This window comes from Hemicordylus capensis, chromosome 2 (assembly GCF_027244095.1).
Source record: "Hemicordylus capensis ecotype Gifberg chromosome 2, rHemCap1.1.pri, whole genome shotgun sequence".
In the NCBI taxonomy this organism is placed as follows: Eukaryota; Metazoa; Chordata; class Lepidosauria; order Squamata; family Cordylidae; genus Hemicordylus; species Hemicordylus capensis.
Genome location: NC_069658.1, coordinates 288,329,657 through 288,351,485, shown reverse-complemented (window position 1 = coordinate 288,351,485; position 21,829 = coordinate 288,329,657). Strand labels below are relative to the sequence as shown.

General features: G+C 43.5%; 1 protein-coding gene across 2 annotated transcripts in view; it reads left to right on the top strand.

Moving 5' to 3' along the window:
• CRBN (cereblon) overlaps positions 1–17,300 on the top strand; it is a 68,739-nt gene extending 51,439 nt beyond the window's left edge. Inside the window, exons 10-11 of one of the 2 annotated variants that reach the window (XM_053296518.1) lie at positions 8,563–8,686; positions 17,214–17,300. In XM_053296518.1, the coding sequence (XP_053152493.1) occupies positions 8,563–8,686; positions 17,214–17,285 (196 nt within the window). In that variant the 3' untranslated portion in view covers positions 17,286–17,300. Of the gene's footprint in view, positions 1–8,562; positions 8,687–9,110; positions 10,533–17,213 lie in introns of those variants that run through there. The other variant, XM_053296517.1, reaches the window with a different exon arrangement.
• Positions 17,301–21,829: the final 4,529 nt, after the last annotated feature.

The following is a 21,829-nucleotide window of genomic DNA, read 5'->3' as shown; positions in this document are numbered from 1 at the left end:
AATCTTTATATTGTATTTCAAAACAGGCTTGAGTGGAACTGATGCTAAAAAGGTGAAGGGGTTTGTGTGTTGCTGTACTTGCTATTCATATAGATTCGGGGCTCTCGGACCAGTGAAAGGGCCTTTTCGGTTGCTGCCCCACTCCTTTGGAACTCTCTTCCCCTCCAGATTTGTTTAGCCCCTTCCTTACTGATCTTCAAATCTCTATTGAAGACTTTTCTTTTTTGCCAGGCTTTTGCCCTGTAGTTTACCTATTTGTTTTTTGTTCGTCACTTTAGTTTTTAATTTAGAATGTAATTTTTAATGTTGTCTTGCTTGCATGTTTTTTTGCACCGCCCGGAGTCTTCGGAGTGGGCGGTATATAAAATAATAAATGGGGTGGGTGGGAATTGTTGAACAAAATGCAACCACTGCAACCAATATAGTCTGAAGAGCTTAGCAGACCAATTCCCAACCCAGTTAAGTGAAGTAGCTCTCAGTCACGTTAAATCAAATTCAAATATTTGGAATTCATTAGGTTGGAGCGTAAAATCCGACAAAGAGAAGTCAAGGAAGTAAGAGCTCGCTCTTTTATGTTGCTGTCTTGACAGATGGCAAGGACTTCATAAACCAGGGCTGGTCATCTGAACTATTTGAAATATCCATATTGGTGCCCACTTTTCCAGATAATGCAGGCTAGTATTAGTCATCTTTGTTACAGTCACAGACCAGAACAATCGCGATACACCCAGCAGATGGTCCTGGCTAAAGGTCTCTCTCACTAACAGTTGGGACTGAATCACAACTTTGTGATTGTAAGCCAAGCAGCGATATATACACATCTCCATAGCAGTATTCCTTGCCTTTTGGAGAGATTTCAGTTTCTAGAAGGTACCTCTTGAGGCATGCAAAACTGCAGAGAATACCTGTTGGCTAATGAGAGAAACATGTGCAGCAAGGCGGGGGGTGGGGGAATCATGTCTTGAAAAGATACTGTCTGTATATTGCCAATATAAGTTGGGGTATCCACTACTCCCTTTCCTTGACAAAGTGTTTGAAAGAGCTGAAGTGCTTCCTGACCTGGAGTTTTTGTTGCTCCTCAGGCCACAGAAGAGCCTAAAAATCTTCCAGGAGAATGAGAAGCCTGCAGGGACTGTATAAAGTGCTGGATGATGATGATGATGCTGCAGTTGAAGTAGTAGCACTACCATTAACAAGCACCCCAAACCTTTATATGGCTTACTTTCTTTAAAAGAACCAGTCATAATGAGCCTACTTTGAAATTCGTCTGGAGTCCTACCTTAGCAACAGACATTAGAGCAACAGCAACTTCTTCAGCTCTTCCGAAGAGACTAGAGTAGGAGAGTGAGAATTAAATAATACTGTACTGTTACAAAGCAATGTACATCCTTCATTTCATTTGTACACAACTTGATAATGCACACAAAGGGCCTTTTTCAAGAAGAAATCCAAGTAAATCTGGGCTCTGCTTAAGTGTTGCAAGCAAACTTCTGAGTTAATGTTTTCGTATTTAGAAATATCCTGACTTTTATTCTGCAGTGATTCAAAGATACAACTTGTGAATTCTAAACCTTTTGTATTTGCGAGCACCTGCTTTCATTAACTGAAAAAGTCCCCTGCTAACTGGGCAAAGAGACATCTTTTAAAATGGTGATTCTCCTATATTTAGCAGGGGAAGAGCAACTGGCCCTATCCAACCCCAGCACAGCATTCCTCCAGTGATTGTTGCTGGTGTCTACCTTTATGTTTCTTTTTAGATTGTGAGCCCTTTGGGGACAGGGGACCATCTTATTTATCTAATATTTATTTTTCTATGTAAACCGCATTGAGAATTTTTTTGAAGAGCGGTATATAAATATAAATAAATTAAATTAAATTAAATTACTCAGTAGAGACTTGAATTGGATCTGGGAGACTTTAGATAAGGTACCATCCCATAATGTCCTAATCTTCAAAATCGGAAGAATGACTTAAACCAGCATATGTTCTACAATATCCTTCTTAACGCCTTGCAGTACCCTTGGTTACTTGCAGTTTACAATACCAAGCAGATAAACATCAGTTTTAATATCTATGATTTTCCTGGTTTGGGTAGTTCCACAGGCCTGCTGGTGATATCCTTCACTACTATTGGATGTATTAACCATACTCTGGTTTCTCTTCAGATCGTATAACTCTCCCCCTAACCCCACCATTATTCGGAAGCTGCTATTATGTCTTTATCCTTTTAATGTCCCACTTCAAATTCAGTGTTTCCAGGTTGTCCATGTCTTTCATCAAGCTCAGGATTATATCAAAGAACCTATTGCTACCTCATGATTTTGTAGATGAAGCTGTGATAAGACTTTTTTTTAAGAACAAAAGAGCAAGAGGTCACAAAGGAACAAACATGATTTGCTGCTTTTGGTTTTCTTTTTTATAATGTTCAGAATGTATGTTCTTTTGAAGCATGCTGGGGAAAGTTTAAAAAATGGAAGCCTCCTTGGAAGCTAAAAATAAACCTGGGCAAAATGATTTCTTGATCCTAAATTCCAAACAAAACAAAATTGTTTGGCGTTTATCTAAGTCATATTATGAATTTTATATTATAGAAAAATTAGAGCCCTTCATTTTTTTAAAAAAAAAAAACCCAACCCCCCACTGTGCTGCACTAAAAAGATCCTTCAAAGGATTTTGAATGTTCATGATTTTTAAATAGCTCTACATATGTGCATGATTAAAATGCTAAAATGTCCTATTTTAAACTCTTCCAAAGGTGGGGAACAGCAAATGTGTGTACTGCTTTGATGAGTAGCAGTCTTTTTGTTTCAGTAGTATTTTTTCAGGTTGTGACATGATCCACTGAAATAAATGGAAATTGCAGTGTAAAATTGCAATTGCAGAACTCTTGTGTCTACGAAAAACAAACGTGCCCAAAACATTCTTCCAGCTAGGTAATTCTTGAATCTATATATATAATTCTCCTGGGTGTGCCAGGGAAAAATGCATCCCGACAGCCCAGCTGATTGGCTGGGCTGTGGAGGCGCCTGATTGGCTGGCGCACCCAGGAGAGAGGACAGTTGGCCCGCAGCAAGGCGAGGAGGAGGACAGGCCGAGGGGCGAGGAGGCGGCAGCATGGCGGGCCCCGATACTGGTGTGGGGTGGGGTGGAGGAGAGGTGGCTGGCCCCCAAAGAGGCCGGCCGCAAAGACTGGCAAGCGGCTCTCGGCGGCCCTGCTGGCGGTGGAGGTGGCTCTCGGCCCCGCTGGTGGCGGTGGCGGCACTCGGCCCCGTTGGAGACTAGGAGGGAGAGGTAGCCTGCCCCAAAGAGCGCACAGATGCTCTGTGCGGGGTCGGCTTGTATTCTTATATTTGATTAGTGTTATCCAATGTTTCCCCAGACTGAAATATAGGCTCCACCCTTAATTTTTTAAAATTTATATTTTTATTAAATATGTTTAAGAGGCTTTGTTTTAAAACACTGCATAAACAAGTATGGGAAGAGAGCTGGTCTTGTGGTGGTAAGCATGACTTGTCCCCTTAGTTAAGCACGGTCTGCCCACGGTCTGAGAATGGAAGACTAGATGTGTGAGCACTGCAAGATATTCCCCTTAGGGGATGGAGCCACTCTGGGAAGATCATCTGATGTGGCTGAGAGAGATTCCTGCCTGCAACCTCGGAGAAGCTGCTGCCAGTCTGTGTAGACAATACTGAGCTAGATGGACTATGGTCGGACTCAGTATATGACAGCTTCCTATGTTCCTAAGAAGTGGCTGTTCTTTATTTGATCAGACAGAGAGTGCTGTGTGTTTAATCATTTCTGAGACAGGTGTATGTCTTGCAGAATAGATATGACCAATGTTTAAATGTAGAAGCTTCCTTGTATTTTTCATTAGTGTGTAGATGTAAATAGGATGTTTGCAGATTGTCTCAAGTAGAATCAGAATTGCTAGCAGAACCAGAATATATTTTAAAATCAGTTAATTAAAATACTCTGATACAGGTGTACGTAGGACTGAGTGTGCAATCCTGTCTGCCAGTAGCTCTTGTCGGATGGAAAGTCATTCTCTGCTATCCAGGAAAGCGATCTTGAGGTTGTGAAACTGGAAATATTAACTATGCAATGGCAGTATAAGGGGTCAATTTTGAAAAATGCATTTGCCTCATTGGATACGGCATTATTTCCAAACATTCTGTCTTTTCGGGAAACCCTTTCCCTATCAACTCATCTGCCAAGTGCATAACTGCCCTAGAAGATTCACAGATGTATTTTATGGTCTATGTTTGGTTCATGTGGAGTACTGGCCAAGTGGGTCATTCAATGGGATGAGCAAATATGAGGATTTCTAGGAGTTTCTTTTTTCTTTCTTCTTTGCTTTTTTGCCTTTACATAGACAGAATAAAGGATTTTAACATCAAGACCCCTGAATTTCTGGATAATTTTGTTGCAGGATTGGAACAGGGAGCAAGAGAGGCTGCTTGGTAGAAGGAACAGGAGATAAATTGATGGGAGAGGAAATAAAAGCAGCCCTGATTATTCAAAGAGAAAGAAGTTAAAAATGGTGTGACCATGCCTGCTCAGCCAGCAGTGTTGGTTGGAAGGGAGGGAGAAGCCAGTCCCAGAAGCAGAAGCAGCCAGTGCTGCTTTAGGTGAGCCTGGGTGTTACCAGTAGCTCCCAAGCTATCTAATGCCCTCTGATGTCGGACAATGTCTTTTGCAACCTACAGGTGAAACTCGAAAAATTAGAATATCGTGCAAAAGTTCATTAATTTCAGTAATGCAAATTAAAAGGTGAAACTGATATATGAGATAGACGCATTACATGCACAGCGAGATAAGTCAAGCTTTAATTTGTTATAATTGTGATGATCATGGCGTACAGCTCATGAGAACCCCAAATCCACAATCCCAGAAAATTAGAATATTACATGAAACCAATAAAACAAGGATTGTAAATAGAACAATATCGGACCTCTGAAAAGTATAAGCATGCATATGTATTCGGTACTTGGTTTGGGCCCCTTTTGCAGCAATTACTGCCTCAATGCGGCGTGGCATGGATGCTATCAGCCTGTGGCACTGCTGAGGTATTATGGAAGACCAGGATGCTTCAATAGCGGCCTTCAGCTCTTCTGCATTGTTTGGTCTCATGTCTCTCATCCTTCTCTTGGCAATGCCCCATAGATTCTCTATGGGGTTCAGGTCAGGCGAGTTTCCTGGCCAATCAAGCACAGTAATCCCATGGTCATTGAACCAGGTTTTGGTACTTTTGGCAGTGTGGCCAGGTGCCAAGTCCTGCTGGAAAATGAAGTCAACATCCCCATACAGCTCGTCTGCGGAAGGAAGCATGAAGTGCTCCAAAATCTCCTGATAGACAGCTGCGTTGACCCTGGACTTAATGAAGCACAGTGGACCAACACCAGCAGATGACATGGCTCCCCAAATCAACACAGACTGTGGAAACTTCACACTGGACTTCAAGCATCTTGCACTGTGTGCCTCTCCATTCTTCCTCCAGACTCTGGGTCCTTGGTTTCCCAATGAGATGCAAAAGTTGCTCTAATCAGAAAAGAGGACTTTGGACCACTGAGCAACAGACCAGTTCTTTTTTTCTTGAGCCCAGGTAAGACGCTTCTGACGTTGTTTGTTGTTCAGGAGCGGCTTGACAAGAGGAATACGACATTTGAAGCCCATGTCCAGGATCCGTCTGTGTGTGGTGGCTCTTGATGCACTAACTCCAGCCTCAGTCTACTCCTTGTGAAAGTCCCCAACACTTTTGAATGGCCTTTTCCTGACAATCCTCTCCAGACTGCGGTCATCCCTGCTGCTTGTGCACCTTTTTCTTCCACACTTTCCCCTTCCATATAACTTTCTATTAATGTACTTTGATACAGCACTTTGGGAACATCCAACTTCTTTTGCAATTACCTTTTGAGGCTTTCCCTCCTTATGGAGGGTGTCAATGATGGTTTTCTGCACAACTGTCAAGTCAGCAGTCTTTCCCATGATTGTGATTCCTAATGAACCAGACTGAGAGACCATTTAAAGGCTCAGGAACCCTTTGCAGGTGTTATGGATTGATTAGCTGATTGGAGTGGGACACCTGGAGCCTAGACTGTTGAACCTTTTCACAATATTCTAATTTTCTGGGATTGTGGATTTGGGGTTTTCATGAGCTGTACGCCATGATCATCACAATTATAACAAATTAAGGCTTGACTTATCTCGCTGTGCATGTAATGCGTCTATCTCATATTTCAGTTTCACCTTTTAATTTGCATTACTGTAATTAATGGACTTTTGCACAATATTCTAATTTTTCGAGTTTCACCTGTAGAACACATCCAGTATTCTCTTCCATCTGCACGCTGCAGGGGAAGATCAGTAGTAGGCAACTGACCTTTAGAAACCTAGGAAGCTGCTTTATACCAAGTCAGACTATTGCTCTTCTTCATTTTTATCTATACTGACTGGCAGCAACTCTCCAAGGTTTCAGGCAGGAGTCTTTCCCAACCCTGCCTGAAGAGGCCAGGAATCGAACGTGGGACCTCCTGCATGCAAAGCAGATCCTCTACCATTAAGCTATAGCCCCATATCCTAAGGGGCATATCTTATAGTTAAAAAACTATATAGTTTTTTATATAGTTAGCTATGTGACAGACTCAGGACCAAAAAAAAAAAAATTCACATAGCATCTAGAACATATTCCTGGGAGGTTTGTTGGATTGCCTCTCAGCCTGTCTTGAGTAGTGCTGTCTACAAGTTCTTAGTTGTAGCACAATTTACAAAAATGATGAATACAATTTGTGTGTTGTCCTCTGTTGTTTTTCACCTTTTAATGTAATCTCCAACTCATCCCGGAGTAACCAAATGATGTTGGAAATGTGAAGGTGTAGGGTTCCCTCCACCACAAATCCATGATTGACAGCCTCTGAAATATGCCAAGGCAAAGACAGAAAAGAGTGGAGGGGGGGAACCCACCCGTTGCTGGAACAGAAAATATTTAATGGATAATATTTTAACCATTGATCCTTTTGGACCAATGATCTGTTAAATATATGAGTGTGGAGATAAAATTGTTATCTGATAGGATGACAAGCGGGACCTTTTAGTTACAATGTTTGAGAGAGACTATTTTGTATGATGTCTCCGCTCTTTGCAGCTTATTCCTAGGGACCCTTTGTCTATTAAAAGAAGTAGGGAGTTAATGGTCTGTCAACACGTCCTGATTTACTTTCTGCTTAGTCACCAACATGCAGGCACACATGTTTGACTTCGATTCAAATGACGTTGCACACTGCTGTAGGGAATGTTTTTATTAGATTGGTATAAATTGAGGAGATCATACGAGTATATACGCTCGACAGCACAGATAGGCTTTGGTTAGCCTGAGAAGTGAGGAATTGGTGTAACAGGAGGTTCATGTTTATTTTAACATTGGGGTGTTTTTCTTTGTAGCTATATGCTCGGTGGGGTGAATATTTGGCTGACTGTACTTATGTTTGATATCCAATAGGCTGATGAAGCATTTTGCGAAACGGCTTGTTTAAACATCCAGACAGAGCCGTAATGTACTCTATTGGATATACACATTTTGTCATATGAAGGTCGGATTTATCTAGTGGCATGTGGAGGCTGATATGTGCTGCCTTTGCAACATATTTATCTTACAGCACTCTACAGCTACTGCCTGAGATCTATTGAATTTGCATTCCACTGAGGCAACACCCACAGCTGGACGTATTTCTGGAGTTTGCACTTCTTAACCCTTGCAAAGATGCAAATGAGACAGCGCCATTGAAAGTATTTCCATCACACGGCACCCAGTAACTGTCCTCCTTCTGTCCCCTAGCACTGGTTGCCATTAATGCTTAATTTTCTCTATTTCCATGGCAATTGGTTATGTTATATATATTGCTTTATGTTATGGATTTCTAAGATCTCACATTTTAGTTTTCCGCTCTCTGAGAAAACAGTTTCAGTATTTAGGTTATCCACCCCAGTTTTGCAGATTTTTAGCTCTTTATGACTTTCATGGCTTTATTTCAGCCACTTCTTTGATGTTATCCAGTTAGGGACAGTCAGCTCAGGGCTTTGTCTGCCTTATTTTGTTGCTTTGCAGCTCATTTGTTTTGCCCAGTATTATCTCCATAAGATTGTTTTTGTTATTATCTTTTATGTTCTAAGTATTAGCTGTTAGCTATTATCTCTGGTTCTAGTTATTATTCTTCCAATCATTGGTTGGTTATTAGTACATATTTTCAGCTGTTACGCTCTAATAAATGATTTTTCCAATATATTTTGTGTTCCAGCTATGGGTGGTTTCCCCCCCTCCTTTTCTGTCTTTGCCTTGGTTTATTCCTGTGACTGCCCCTGTTCTTGTTTGTGCTCTGAATTATTCCAGCATAACACATGACCCACAAGTCATGAATGAAAGCTCACTTAGAGCTTGATAAACCTGTGTTTGCTTCCTACTTTAAACTGCAAAAACTAGGCTGTCAAGCAGCTGCCAGGCCAAGGGATGTTTTGGCTTGTGGATGGAAAGTTACGTAGCCCTGTTCTAACATATGCTCTATCCTTTAGGATGACTGCAACTCTATTGGAAGAATTTACACCTATTCTGAGCATTTTACATTGCAAGCCCACAAAGAAAAACAGTTATTTTGTCGATTGTGTGGGCACACATCATACTGAGAGAATGGAAAGAGTGAGCTTAAAATTTTTATTTATTTATTGAATTTATATACCTCCTAATATCAATCTCTAGGTGGTTTACAGAATTAAAACATAATATAAAATATAAAACATTTTAAATACATAAAAAGATAAAATAGATAAAAACACATTAAAATTTAAAAATTCAAAGGCATTTAAAAATGCCTTTGCGGGGTTGTTACTGCCAAGTGTGTTCTTGTCCAAAAGATAAGGTTGGAAAATAGATACTTGGGGTTGAATTCAGGCAGTGGAGCATGTTGAGTTGAATTTAGGATGGAGAACAAGTGTATTATCAATCATGTTACAAAGAAATGTACTGTAAATGTCAAGGCTCTGAATCATTGTCCTTCTACTTGCCACCTTTAACACAAACACAGTGTTAAACTAGAGTAAACTTTACCTTCCCATTGGAACAGGAAGCGTTTTTGAGCCACTGCAAGATGATGAATATATCAGATCATGAGCTGCAATATACTGTATGGCGTTTATCAAAGCTCCAGCAAAGGAAAAGGTCATCTATCTTAATCAAATCAACAATAATATGGAACCCTCTGCTATAAAATCTAAAACTGCTGTTGGTGTTTGTATGTAATCCATACAGAAATTATCAAGGAGTTGTATGTAGCTGTTAATCTTCAAGTCATTACAATACATGTATGGTTTTTGAAAGCTTTAAGTCAGAACTACTTATATGGTTGAGACCAATCTAGCATTTGCCAAAGAGCTGCAATCCAGTCTATGACTGTGAGCATTTGAGAGGCAAGGAGGTCATTCACACAGTCGAAAACCGTGTTCTACCCAGGTTTGGGAGCTGTGTGTATTCCCAATTTTTGATTGTATGTAAGCAAGGTTAGAGGAAAACCTGGGTAGAAATGATTGTGTGGAAGCAAGGTAGGAGAGGATTAGGCTTGTAGGGGTGTACAAAATAGTAAGGCTTTGCATGTAAAAGATTGCAGGTTCAACCAATCTCTGTTATTTTCAAATAGGTGGGAAAAGATCTAGGTCTGGAACCCTGGAGAGCTTATTTCAGTCAGTGCCTGACATTCTGTGCAAGAGCATGTCAGACTAGTAGTGTTTGCACAAAAATTGCCTTGCACAAGCCCAATATTTCCAATGGGCTGGCTTATGTGTAATTGGAAAACAAGAGGGGAAGCACCAGAACTGATGGCCCAGCCTCAGAGGCCTCTAAATACCAGTTGCAGGGGAGTAGCAGTTGGAGAAACTGCCCTCAGGTCCTCTGTGGGCTTCCCAGCAGCATCAGGTGGGCCACTGTGTGAAGCAGGATTAGATGGGCCTTGGGCCTGATCCAGCAGGGCTGCTGTTATGTTCTTAAGGGCAAAATGGGAACAGTGCACAAATGATTTATTCAGGAAACTGAGTCCCAATGCCTTTTGAGCTCTTCTTCAAGGGAAAATCTTCAGCATACAAAGCTTTTCAAACTACTGACAGTTCTCTTGTGTAATGCAATTTGTGAAAAATTTGCATTGGTGTAACTTACACAAATGCAATGGTGCTAGGCTGCTGTACTCCCACACGGTATATCCGCCAGTGTGAATAGTAAGCCAGATGGACAAATGATCTGACTCACTACGGCCTAAATTTAACATGGGTTACTGATGTTGGTATGATTGTGCCCACTGTAAGGTGGGAATCTCAGATTCATTGTGGGCAATAAAGCACTTTGGTGTGGGTTCACACAATCACACTGTCAATAACCCACAATGTTGGGGGGCAATATGCTAAATCATTGTAAACCGCTTAGAGAGCTTCCAGCTATAGAGCGGTATATAAATGTAATTGCTATTGCTATTAAACCTAGATTTGAGTGACTGCATGAACAGTACTGTTGGAATCAGTCCTATAAGGCAGGTTCTTCTGTGGCCGAATGCAGCAAGTTACAGCCACAGGGCTCTATGGTCGCCAGGAGTTGACACTGACTCGATGGTACATTTTACCTTAGTTAATATTGCAAGTCCCCACCTCTCCACTCACACAGCTAAGTTGTCAAGGATTTCAATCCTTTACATACCAAATCTCTCTGTGTGTGTGTGTGTGTGTGTGTGTGTGCGCGCGCGCGTTTAAATTCTCGCTCTCTATTTTAAAGTAATTTGCTTAATTCACTAGCTTTGTCAGGGCACTGTATGGAGGCAAACTTCAAGTCCACTACAGGTGGCCCTTGTTTTTCATGGGAGTTCTGTTCTGGCCTACAACTGAAGATAAAAAAAAAAAAGTAAATGAGAATTGTGGGTAAGGTTGCCAACTGTCCTGCACTGTGAGGGATGTCCCGACTTTCAGGGGGGAAATGCTTGTCCAGTTTGGGATGTTTTTCAGTGTTGGCAAGTGTAAAGTGATGCACATTGGGATGAAAAACCCCAACTTCAGGTATACACTGATGGGATCTGAGCCCATCAGATCCAGGAGAGAGATCTTGAAAGTGTTGACTCAATCTGCAGCAGCTGTAGTAACAGCCAGTTCCATGCTAGGGATCATTAGGAAGGAGACCGAAAATAAAACGGCTACTATTATAATGCCCTTATGCAAAACTATCGTGCGGCTGCATGTGGAGTACTGCATATAATTCTGGTCACTACATCTAAAAAAAGACATTGTAGAACTGGAAAAGGTGCAGAAGAGGGCAACCAAGATGATCAGCGGCCTAGAACACTTTCCTTATGAGGCAAGACTACAACTCCTGGGGCTTTTTAGTTTAGAAAAAAGATGATTGTGAGGAGACATGATAGAGGTCTATAAAATCATGCATGGTGTGGAGAAAGGCGATAGAGAGAAATTCTTCTCCCTCTCCCATAACACTAGAACCAGGGGTCATCTCATGAAATTTATTGCCGGGAAATCTAGGACCAACAAACGGAAGTACTTTTTCACACAACGCATAATCAACTTGTGGAATTCTCTGCCACAAGATGTGGTGACAGCCAACAACCTGAATGACTTTAAGAAGGGTTTGGATAACTTCATGGAGGAGAGGTCTATCAATGGCTACTAGTCGGAGGGCTGTGGGCCACCTCCAGCCTCAAAGGCAGGATGCCTCTGAGTACCAGTTGCAGGGGAGTAATGGCAGGAGAGACGGCTCGCCCTCAACTCCTGCCTGTAGTCTTCCAGCAGTATCTGGTGGGCCACTGTGTGAAACAGGATGCTGGACTAGATGGGCCTTAGGCCTGATCCAGTAGGGCTGTTCTTATTATTCCTCCCACTTTTTGATCTTAATCTTAAAAAAAAAAAAAAAATTTAAGCCACCACTGAGTGGTGGCACAGCAGGACGGTGGTGACAGCTCACCCACCTCCCAAACTATGGGAATGGAATAACTGATCTGGGGCAGTGGGCTGGCTAGGGTGGGCATGCTGATGACAGGTGAGCTGCAGCTTAAAGAAACATTCAACAAACACTCATAAGAACAGCCCTGCTGGATCAGGCCCACGGCCCATCTAGTCCAGCATCCTGTTTCGCACAGTGGCCCACCACATGCAGCTGGAAGCTACAGGCAGGAGTTGAGGGCGTGCCCTCTCTCCTGCCATTACTCCCCTGCAACTGGTACTCAGAGGCATTCTGCCTTTGAGGCTGGAGGTGGCCCACAGCCCTCCGACTAGTAGCCATTGATAGACCTCTCCTCCATGAAGTCATCCAAACCCCTCTTAAAGTCATTCAGGTTGTTGGCTGTCACCACATCCTGTGGCAGAGAGTTCCACAAATGGATCAGGTGTTGTGTGAAAAGTACTTCCGTTTGTTGGTCCTAGACCTCCTGGCAATCAATTTCATGAGATGACCCCTGGTTCTAGTGTTGTGTGAGAGGGAAAAGAATTCTTTCTCTCCACTTTCTCCACACCATGCATGATTTTATAGACCTCTATCATGTCTCCCCACAGTCGTCTTTTTTCTAAGCTAAAAAGCCCCAGGTGTTGTAGTCTTGCCTCATAAGAAAGGTGCTCTAGGCCCCTGATCATCTTGGTTGCCCTCTTCTGTACCTTCTCCAGTTCAACAATGTCCTTTTTAAGATGTGGTGACCAGAATTGTACGCAGTACTCCAAGTGTGGTCGCACCATAGTTTTGTATAAGGGCATTATAATGTTAGCCGTTTTATTTTCAATCCCCTTCCTAATGATCCCTAGCATGGAATTGGCCTTATTCACAGCTGCCGCACATTGAGTCGACACTTTCAACAAGCTGTCCCCCACGACCCCAAGATCCCTCTCCTGGTCCGTCATTCCTGGTCCGTCATCCCTCTCCTGGTCCGTCACCGTCCCATCAGCATATACTTGAAGTTGGGGGTTTTCATCCCAATGTGCATCACTTTACACTTGCGAACACTGAACCTCATTTGCCATTTTGTCGCCCACTCCCCCAGTTTGGAGAGATTCTTTTGGAGCTGCTCACAATCCGTTTTGGATTTCACTACCCGGAAGAGTTTGGTATCATCTGCTAATTTGGCCACCTCGCTGCTTACCCCTGCTTCTAAATCATTTATGGCTAAATTAAAAAGCATCGTTCCCAGTACAGATCCCTGGGGGACCCCACTTCTTACTTCCCTCCATTGTGAAAACTCTCCATTTATACCTACCCTCGGTTTCCTGTCTTTCAACCAGTTAGCAATCCACACATGTACTTGTCCCCTTAGCCCATGACCACTAAGTTTCCACGGGAGTCTTTGATGAGGAACTTTGTCAAAAGCTTTTTGGAAGTCCAGGTAGACTATGTCAACTGGATCATCTTGATCCACACACTCGTTGACATCCTCAAAGAAGTCCAAAAGGTTGGTGAGGCAAGATTTGCCTTTGCAGAAGCCATTCTGGCTCACTCCCAGCAGGGCCTGTTCTTCTATGTGCTTTACAATTTTATCCTTGAGGATGCTTTCCATCAATTTGCCTGGAACGGACGTTAGGCTAACTGGCCTGTAATTTCCCAGATTGCCCCTGGATCCCTTTTTGAAAATCTGTGTTACATTTGCAACTCTCCAGTCCTCTGGTACAGAGCCCAATTTCAGGGATACGTTAAATATTTTAGCAAGGAGGTCGGCAATTTCACATTTGAGTTCTTTGAGGACTCTTGGATGGATGCCACCCGGCCCTGGTGATTTGTTAGCTTTCAGTTTTTCCACACAGTTTAGAGCATCATCTCTTGTCACTTCTATCTGACTCAGCTCTCTAGCCTCCATCCCTAAAAAGCCTGGTTCAGGAACAGGTATATGCTCAGTATCCTCTGCCATGAAGACAGACGCAAAGAACTCATTCAGCTTCTCTGTAACCTCCATATCCTCCTTAATAATCCCTTTCACTCCCTCATTGTCTAATGGTCCAACCGCCTCCCTGGCAGGTTTCCTGATTCTAATGTATTTAAAGAAGTTTTTGTTATTCCCCTTGATACTTTTGGCTAAATGTTCCTCATACTCTCTTTTTGCCTCCCTTATTGTCACCTTGCATTTCTCTTGACAGAGTTTCTGTTCCTTTCTGTTCTCTTCATTTGGACAGGCATTCCAATTTCAGAAGGAAGTCTTCTTTCCCTTTATGGCTTCCTTGACGGTACGCGTTAGCCATGCTGGCATCCTCCTGGACTTAGTGGTACCTTTTCTCCTTTTGGGTATACAATCTAACTGGGCTTCTAGTTTTCTGGTTTTGAGTAAACTCCATGCACTCTGGAGCGAAGTGACTCTCCTGATTTTCCCTTTCAGCTTTCTTTTCACCATACTTCTCATTTTGGAGAAGTTTCCTCTTCTCAAATTCAAAATGTCCGTGTTAGACGTCCTTGGTGATTCTCTCCCCGCATGTATGCTGAAATTGATGGCATTATGTTCACTGTTCCCTAAAGGGTCGATGACACTGACATCACGCACCAGGTCCTGGGTGTCACTCAGAATTAGATCCAAGATCGCCTTCTCTCTGGTTGGTTCCATGACCAACTGTTCTAGGGCACAGTCATTTAGCGTATCTAGAAATTTGACCTCTTTGTCCTGACCTGAATGTGATTTTACCCAGTCTATGTGTGGGTAATTGAAGCCACCCATAATTACAGCCCTGCCTCTCCTTGACGCCTCTCTGATTTCCTCCTGCAACTCCCAGTCACTGTCGGCATTTTGATCCGGAGGGCGATAGCACATCCCCAGTAGCATGTTTCCTTTCTGGCCTTGTATAGTCACCCACAGGGTTTCTGTGGAGGACTCCAGTCCACCTAGGCTTTCTAGCTTGTTAGATTCTATCCCTTCTTTAACATATAGTGCTACCCCTCCTCCAAGGCGCCCCTCCCTGTCCTTTCTATAGAGTTTATACCCAGGGATAACAGTGTCCCACTGGTTCTCACTGTTCCACCATGTTTCTGTTATGCTCACTATATCTATTTCTGCATTAGCAACCAAGCACTCCAGGTCGCCCATCTTGGTTTGGAGGCTTCTGGCATTGGCACATAAGGACCTATATGCTGAATCTCTCCCCTGATGTACGCTATTCTTTTAACTCTTTGACCTGCTTGCACAGGCTCCCGTCTGCTCTTTATGCAGTTCTGCTCTGTTCCTTTCTGTTTTATCGGAATTCTTTGAACCCTCACACTTTAAAGGATGTCTTTTGCCAAACGGGATACTGCCCAGCTCCCATCGGCTGCTCCCCAGGTGTCATTTTAAAAGCCGCTCTGCAACCTTTTTGATTTTAAGGGCCAGCAGTCTGGTTCCATCTTGGTTCAAGTGCAGCCCGTCCCTTTGGTACAGGCCTTGCTTGCCCCAAAATGTGTCCCAGTGCCTAACAAATCTAAACCCCTCTTCCCGGCACCAATGTCTCATCCATGCATTAAGACCCCTCAGCTCTGCCTGTCTCACTGTACTTGTGCGTGGAACAGGTATTATTTCTGAGAATGCTACCTTGGGGGTCCTGGACTTCAAAATGCTACCTATCAGCCTAAATTTGGCTTCCAGGACCTCCCGACTGCATTTCCCCACATCTTTGGTGCCGACGTGAACCGTGACAGCTGTCTCCTCCCCAGCACTGCCTAGGAGCCTGTCTAGACGCTGCGTGATGTCCGCAACCTTTGCACCAGTCAGGCAAGTCACCATGCGGTCAACACGCGGGTCACAAACCCATCTCTCTATCCCTCTAATGATCGAATCACCCACTACAAGGAGGCCCCCACCCACCAGAGGAGTATCCCCTGTACGAGAGGATATGGGCTCATCATCCACAGAACGAGTCCCTTCTAAAGGAGCATTTTCCTCTTCCTCAGACCGATGTCCTCCTTGCCCAAGACCTTCATTCTCCCTGACAGCAGAGGAGCTACAAGCCCTGGAGTAGGATGCCTCTATCACATCCCTGAAGGTCTCGTCCACATGCCTCTCTGAGCTTCTCCAGATCTGCCACTGTGGTCTCAAGGGAACGGATTTGTTCCCTGAGAGCCAGGAGCTCCTTGCACTGAGCACACACCCATGACTTCTGCCCGTGGGGCAAAGAGTCATACATGTGGCACTCTGTGCAATACACTGGGAAGTGCCCCTTCCCCTGCTGACCTTCTATCTTCATACTGTTTTTGTTGGCTGTTTACAGTATCTAGAGAGTTTATTGTCCGTTTATTAGATAGTTTATTAGAAGGATAGGTCTCAGCTGTAATGGTCAGCTATTTAACTGTTCAAACAGCCTTTCCCAAGAATATGAGGGATACGAGGGAGGGATATGTACTTACGTTCTCTTCTCCACCAGGCTCCTTGTGATCGCAGGGGCTTGATCCAGGCTCCCCCACACACTTCCCGCTAAACTCCTGCAAAACTCCTATGTCCTGTTCACTATGCTCTCGGGCCTTCACCTCATATGTAGAGTAGCCTTCCAACTGCCATGGCCCCCACTGCCTCACTGACTGCAGGACTACGGAGGGATGGAGTCAGAGAGAACGTTGGCGAAAGACTCCCTTCCTTGGCCCCACCTTCCTCCAAATGAGGCAGACGGGCCGATTTCAGGCTTCTGCACACACGTCTTTTGCCCACCTTCTCTCTGACTTTGTCCCTCCCTAGTCCTCCTGCAGTCAGTGAGTCAGTAGCGGCCACAGCTGCCACGTTGACTACAGCTCCCACCATTCCCCGCTGCTGGGAGTTGTAGTCTACACCTGGCTTCTCTGCTATAGGGAACAATGCATGTCATACCTCTGTGCTCACTTACCCACTCAGCTCTGCTCTCCATCTACACCTGCCCATGAAATCATCACATTCAGAAGGCCAGCCTTGTTTATGTCTTCTGCAAATAAGAGATTAGAATAGAAATGCAGAGTTTCTACCTTGAGAAGTGCTGAGATGCACAGCTGCTCTTGTAACTTTGTGTTCTAAATTTAGTGGTGTATATTAGGTATTTCAAGTCAATGTTGCCAAGCAGAAATATACAGGTGTGTTTGATCATGAGATTACTGCACTCAAGCCACTGACATTTCAAAAAGCGAGAAGGCAGGAGAAAATGTTTACCTTCATCTAGTCATGATTTTTTACACAAGTAGAACTTCCTACTCCCAAGTGGTTACACTGGATGCCTCCCCTTTTTTTTTTCAGGCCACAGAAAGCCACCACAAGATAACATTTTACTCCAGGAGAGCAGCGGTGACCCCTGCATCACAACCATAGTGCTATGTGTGACTGCACAAATTCACAGAGAATGTGAGCTTTTAGCAAAGAAAAATGAACATAGGAGGAAGTTGCCATATACCGAGTCAAACCATTGGTCTATCTAGCTGAGTATTATCTTCACAGACTGGCAACAGCTTCTCTAAGGGTGCAGGCAGGAATCTCTCTCAGTCCGATCTTGGAAAAGCCAGGGAGGGAACTTGAAACTTTCTGCTCTTCCCAGAGCAGCTCCATCCCGAGGGGAATATCTTACAGTGTTCACAATTCTAGTCTCTCATTCATATGCAACCAGTCATGCTTGCTACCATAAGACCAACTCTCCTCTGGGGTTTGAACATTTCAAGCCCCATACAACTGAGGATCCAGACTTCAGCAGCTCCATTCACCGCATTTCAGCAGAACGGATATGCTGTGAATGACCTAAAGACAATCCAGGAGCTGGTCAATTGCATACTACAGGCTTGGTTTCTTGTGAGCTGTCCTGGGCAGACTTCCTGGGTACACACAGTACCAATGTCTTCTGTCCATCCAAGCCAAACACAGATGACAGTGCTTCCTTTTATGAATGTGGTTGAATCTCTCGGGATATGCCCAGCTTGTTTTGTTTCATAATGGCTACACAAGTCTCTGCTGCCTATTCACAGTGGTGGGGGTGGGTAGGAGGGTGATGCCTCACTATAATTCTCTGAGGGCAGCTTCAGAAGGACATTGCCTTGCACACACAAGAACATCAGGTCTGCGGCAAGAATGCACTTGTCCTAATGTCACCGGTGGATGCAACCAATGCACACCCTTTAATTGCAGGAGAGAGTGCTCATCTAAATCACCCCTCTACACCTACCTTAGTAAGCAATTCTGTGTTGTTCCATGGTTGTATGCATTGCTACACAACCCTAACTACCCCACCATAGAAAGCCATTCATTTCTGGGGTAATTTTCTACCTGTGTCATTAACACTCAAGCAGTTGTTTGAACACAAACACAGAGTGCAGAAAAAGGATACTTTCCCCACTGTAGTTGATAGAATGTGAGCACAGCTTGTTACTGGCCAGAAGGAACACAAAGAACACTAATATACATATTTGCCATATACTGTCATGTATGCCCACAGATGGATGGATATTTCAAATCATACGTAAAAATACAGCATAAAAAAGCCTAAAGCACATACTATAAAGTAGAAGTAGGCATACCCAACCCATAAATTGTGACTAGGGATAATGGGAGTTGTAGCTCAATGACAGCTGAAGAGCTATATAGTATACAGTAGAATTTTTTAGCACAAAGAAGAAAAAAGGTATGTAAACTAAGTGCAATTTCACATCACTTAATGTGGATTTCCATCTCTGCCATTTTGCAGCAATTTTAACCAAATCCGGAAAGACAGGGCTTGTTATCTACTTAATCTGTATGAGCACAAACTGGATGGCTGGTGTTACTGTTATGAACAGAACATAAAAATGTTCAGAGACTTACTGGAAAAAAACCCAATTTTGGATCTTACCTTAAGTGCAGAGGTACCATGCTTCCATAACTGCAAATCATATTTTTCACACCTAAATATTTTCTAACAGTATAGACTTTTGTAACACTGCTGCTGATCTAGAACAGTACATGATGCAGATTTCTTTGCTTATTCTATTATAGCCATAACATAGTAAAATTTTAAGAGAGATGGTTTTTTTTTTAATGTTACCAGAGCATTAAAAGGATTAGAGACCAAGTGTGAAAAACAAATTGACAGGTTTGATAGCCACATATACACTGATTGCACTTCTAAACATACTACATACTACACAACAGCCATAGGCTGCTTACAGCCTGATTCCCCACCCCCATTCTTCCTTTGCTTAGAAGATATGGCTTATTCTCAGCAGCACCCTTGCACAGGGCCTAGGGAAAGAGAGACACAATCTCAAAATGGATCTGATGGCCCTGTCATAAAGGAGCAAGACTGGTCAAAAATCCACCTGAAAACAGGTTTCTCTCTGAGAAAGGTGCTTCCTAAAGGAAGCATGGATTCCTGGTAAACAAAAGAAATGTTAATGTGCCAAGAACACAGTGAGTAAGTAGAGTACACAGCAGGAAATGACTTGCCTAGCAAGCATGAGGCTGCTGGTTCAAATCCCCTCTGGTATGTTTCCCAGACTATGGGAAGCACCTATATCGGGCAGCAGCGATAAAGGAAGATGCTGAAAGGGAGATGGCAATGGTAAACCATTCCTGTATTCTACCTAAGAAAAACCACAGGGCTCTGTGGTCACCAGCAGTCGACACCGACTCCATGGCACATTTTACTTTTACCTTTATTCAGATACTCTGGAATACAATCAAGGCCAGGAAGTTGAAGCGAAGGAAACAGTTTACCAACAAGAAAGCTTTTGTTCTGGCCATCCTCAAAATGGGTAACATGTACCTACACCCAGTTCAAGCCCCCTTTTAGAACTAGCTTTTCTATCTTTGGTGGGGTTTGAAACCAGGCAAATCCCGTAACAAGGCTGCACCACACTGGCCCTCCAGCTGCTGGGCTACAAATCCCATCACTCCCAGTGGGTCTCAGGGATGGGACTTTAGTTGGAGGGCTGAGGTTGTGCAGCCATGCTACTAAAGGTGTCTCCCTCAGTCTCAGTCCCCAGGAAAGCAATTCCCGAGAAGCAGCAATGCTTGCTGCCACTATGGGGATTTGGCAGTGCACATATGTAGTCACCCATCCAGATGCAAACTAGGGCAGATCCTGCTTAGCAAATGGGACACCTCATGCAAGACCAGCTCTCCTCCCCAGTTGCTCTCAGCAACCCAGGTCTGTGGGATGCTTTCTGTTTCAGGCTTACACAAGATGCTTATGCTTTGGCTGCCTGCAAATTCTCAGACCCCCCACCCCCCAGAAAATCCAGAGATTTCTTGGTAGAACCCTCAGGTAGAAGCCCACCTTTTCAAAGTGGGCTTGCCATAGGCTAACCCTTGTGCACGACTGCCTGGGAACATCAGTGTTCCCCTTGTTTGCCATGGGCTCACAGAGCCACAGTCAATGGACAGACAGGGCAAGTATGCAGCTACTGCTTCCAAGGGTACACAGAACAGGCTTGTCAATACTTATGTGCATGCACTGGTCCATGACCTACCTCATTTCCCATAGGGCAGATAGGTAGGTAGGGGTGTGTGTGTTATACATACACCTGTGTATTATGCTTTTCTTTCCATACAGTGGGACCACATGAAAAATCCCTAGTAAAAATCCCAGGAAGAAAGAAGGGGCCAAATACAGTGATCACAAAAACTTGAGAGAAGAGTGTAACCAATTCCCAAAGCAATGAAGCTGGGGGGAGGGTTGACTTCACATAGGGTTTAGAGACAAGATGGATCGTGTGCGAGGGGTAGGGGCATGTACTGAGCTTTGTTAGATGGGTAGTTAGAGTCAAGAGCTGGAGCAGGAGAAAGCAGCATATCACAGACTGATATAGTCTAACCGAATCAAAGATTTCAATATTAAATGGACGGGGAAAGAAATCACAGTAAATTTATACTTTGATAACTAAATGTGATCAGGAATGAACTACTGGAAGTTTTAATCCTTTGCCCCAACTTGTTCCCAAGATAGCCAGTGTGGTGTAGTGGTTAGAATGTTGGACTAGGACTGGGGAAACACAAGTTGAAATCCCCATTCAGCAATGAAACTCACTGGGCAACTCTGAGCCAGTCACTTCTTTCTCAGCCTAACCTACTTCACAGAGTTGTTGTGAGAACATACATAACCATGCAGACGGCTGGTTTGCTCCTTGGAGGAAAAACAAGATATAAACGTAAAAATAAATTTAGACTGCGGCGACCCCTTGCAACTGCTATTTAAAAAACAAAACCCGCAAAGGAAGGCCAGGCATGTTTAAGAGTCACATCTAACCAAAACTGCATGATACATTAAGCATGCTATTAACCCAACTGCCGCAATTAGAAACCATGGGAGAGGGGCTGTCCAAATGGCAATGTTGCCTTGGGATGAGCAAGGCTCTAACAGTTAGCAGCAACTTAGGGTACTAATGCGGACTGGGATCAGGACGGGCCAATCTGCAAAAACGTAAATATGTGTTTAGCACATGTCGTTTGACTCTTTAGTTGGCACTTCTTAACTTCCAGAAAATAAAAAGACTGAAAAGTCTCCAGCCCAACAGAAATATTAATTTAGCTCTTCATTGTTCATTCCAATACACACTTTTCTGGCATCACAAAACCAAGCTCCACTATTATAGGAAATAACCTTTCTTGCCAAACAGTGGCCTGCATCCAAGCAACACACACTTTCACATATGCACAGAGGACCAGTACAGTTTTTTATGATCCCTCTTTCCCGCTATGTTTAAAGAAGCACAGGGTGCTGAGAGATTGTAGAAAATTGCCCTTCCTATCTGATGGAACACTGAAGTATTCCCCACCCAACTTGATTTTAGTCTCCATACAGATATTTCCTAAGTAAAAGCAAGGCATGAAAAAAAATGGATCTTAGTCCAAAGAAGCTGATATCTCTGCAATCAAATAAGAGCAAGTCTGTA